The 2,894-nt window shown below is 59.5% G+C and overlaps 1 protein-coding gene across 1 annotated transcript; it reads left to right on the forward strand.

The window, feature by feature from the left end:
• Nucleotides 1-890: 890 nt before the first annotated feature.
• MNEG_11299 (peptidase) lies at nt 891-2,534 on the forward strand (the record flags this gene model as incomplete). The annotated part of the gene is made up of 4 exons (XM_014040229.1): nt 891-983; nt 1,228-1,296; nt 1,946-2,047; nt 2,445-2,534. The coding sequence occupies 4 exons, from the start codon at nt 891-893 to the stop codon at nt 2,532-2,534; spliced, it is 354 nt and encodes a 117-aa protein (XP_013895683.1).
• Nucleotides 2,535-2,894: the final 360 nt, after the last annotated feature.

A 2,894-nucleotide genomic window follows, 5' to 3' on the forward strand; every position in this document is an offset into this window, starting at 1 on the left:
CCGCCTCTGCATCGACGGCGGCAGCGCAGGCGGGTACACCACGCTCGCCTGCCTGGCCTTCAGGTGGGGGGGACTGGCAGCCCTGCGCACGCGCCGCATGCGTGTTTGTGTTTTTAAGAAGGATGCAGAGGCGCAGTCGACAAGGCGGGCGGTAAAGAAGAGAGCGCGGAACGACTGCGAGAACGTTGTTTGCGCGGCGCGTGAGCGTGTGTGTGTGTGTTTGTGTGTGTGTGTGTGTGTGTGTGTGTGTGTGTCCATGCATGCAATGGACCAGCCGGGGCCGGGGCGGAGGCCTTTTCTCGGCACACCGCGCCCCCACATCTCTCAGCCCGCCCTCCACCCCCCTCACGCGCCCCTTGTCCCTGACTTGCTCCACATCCTCACAATTTGTGCGCCAACTTTCAATCAAACCAAAGGGACGTGTTCAGTGCTGGGGCCAGCCACTATGGGGTGGCAGACGCGGAGCTGCTGGCAGCACACACCCACAAATTCGAGTCACGGTGGGTGCTGCCAAACATGCCGCTGCGCTGTGGAGCAGTGACCGCGCACGGTGCGTTGTGCATGTTTGTGGAGTGGGTGATGGGGAGAATCGTGGTTTTTCGTTCCCGTTGAGTAAAGGGGGCTGCAGGCGCGGCACTGGCGAGCTCGACCTTTGAAGCCGATCAGCTGAACCCCCTGCCTGCAATCAGAGCGTCACAGTTACGCCCCTCATACACACCCCTTGAAATGCAACCATTACTATTACTAGAACATGCACACCGCTCACCCCAAACATGATCACCCTTTTCACCCCCGAGGTGAACGCTGCAGCCCCACCCCCTGCCGCCGTTGGCCTAACCACTCAAAAATGTTGTCTGCAACCTCCCGCTGGCAGTTACCTTGACGGCCTGATGGGCCCCTACCCCAAGGCCAAGGACGTGTACATCGCCAGGTCACCCATCCACGCCGCAGACAAGATCAAGGCGCCCGTTGCGCTGTTCCAGGTGACACACAACTGCAAAGGGTTGTAACAAGCAAAGGGGGAGCAACAAGCAAAGGGGGAGCAGAAGGAGTGTGTGTGGTGCACACACACCCACATATACACACACATGTACACCCACACACAACTGGCACAGCACACATGCACATGCATGCACGACCACACGATGCAAGCACGACCACACACACGCTGTGCCTCCTTCACTCGCCTTATCCTGCCCCCCCTCAACCGCCGCGTCGCCGCCCCAGGGTGACGAGGACAAGGTGGTCCCCCCAGAGCAGGCTGAGGTCATGCACAAGGCCCTGCTCGACAGAGGGGTGGGTGGCCCTGGAGCCAAGCCAGTGAAACCGAAAAACTTGCACCTGACTTATGAGATGCGGCCCCCGCGCTGCCCCGTGGTTGAATGCTGCCGCACGCATAGTCATTTACGCACTGGGGAAGCAGGCATTGATATGTAGCAAACCTAGGAGCCTGGACCTGCTGCTGCTCCCCATTTTTTGACGTTGGGGATGGGCTCCCCCGGCCGCACCCACTTAGCTATGTGACCCGATGGTCCTTGCCTGGGCTCCCTTGATCACGTACTGTACGTTGAGCTGGTGTCAACGGCAGACGCCTGCAAGTCAGCGGCGCTGATGGAAGAAAACGCAACTTGGACGCATCATGAACTCTCCCTCTCTCACACGTGCCCCTAACACCACCCCACAGGCGCACGCACACACACACACACACACACACACACACACACACACACACACACACACACACATACGCGCTGCAGAAGCACGGACACACATACTTACACACACACACACGCACACATACACCGAGACACACGCATGCTTGCACCCTGCACACACTTGTGCACACAAACACACACAGCCTCGAGACCTTCAACCTCCCATCTGTTGAACTCGCGACATCCCTCTGACCATGACCCTTACCCCAACAAACACATCACCCAAACAGGTCCCCACCGCCCTTGTCATGTACAAGGGGGAGCAGCACGGCTTCAGGAGTGCGGCAGCCATACGCTCCGCGCTGGAGGGCGAGCTCTTCTTCTACGGCAAGGTGGGTGGGGCTGGGCTGGGGGCACTGTTGGTTTCAGGGATGGTACCGTGTTGGGGCCGATGCCAAGGCGTGGCATATGAGCAGGGGCTTGTCACGGGCCTTGTGCTGTCATGGGGCGGCGATTGTCTGCTGTCCTGCGGCAAGGGCGTGCTGGCGATAGGCGTGCTGGCGGCGGGGTGCCGAAGCGAGCGGGGCGCTGCGGGCCCATGCGCTGTCGGTGCGTCCAGGTGACATGTCTCTCCGCAAATTTGCGTGTGGTTGATTGTTGCTTTGCGGCCGCGAGGGGCTGCATGCAGGCCATCATCCGTGCTTCAGAACCAGGCCTTGCGGGGCAAGATATGGTGTGTCTCACATATGAACGTGACTGCTCCTCAACCCATTTCCGCCTCATGCGCAGGTTCTGGGCTTCAACGCCACGTACTCGCCTGATCTGCAGCCGATCACCATCGACAACCTGCCGGCACCCACAGTGGCGGTGGCGCCTTGACAGCAGTGTCTGCGGACTACGAGCGGCGGCGGTCGTGGCGTTGGCTTCTTCTGTTGCTTCTTGCATCTCTTCTTCGCCTATTTTTGCACCTGATACATCTCCACCGTTTTCGCGGATTCATGTTTTGCTGGATCAAGCGAGCTGCACCTGGCATGCGATCTGTAGCCCCCAGATTCCCAACAACCGTAATACAGTCATGTATCTGTGATCTTCAACCGCGAGCACCATGCGAGCCAGCTCCCCTTCACCAGCAACGCGAGTAGGAGACATATGGGCCCGTGTGGACCTACGGGGCTTCGCGTTCACTTCTCGAATCGCGGGATTTAATTGGAGGCTACTGCATGGCATCGATGCTGACGA

Source organism: Monoraphidium neglectum (assembly GCF_000611645.1).
Source record: "Monoraphidium neglectum strain SAG 48.87 unplaced genomic scaffold scaffold02679, whole genome shotgun sequence".
In the NCBI taxonomy this organism is placed as follows: Eukaryota; Viridiplantae; Chlorophyta; class Chlorophyceae; order Sphaeropleales; family Selenastraceae; genus Monoraphidium; species Monoraphidium neglectum.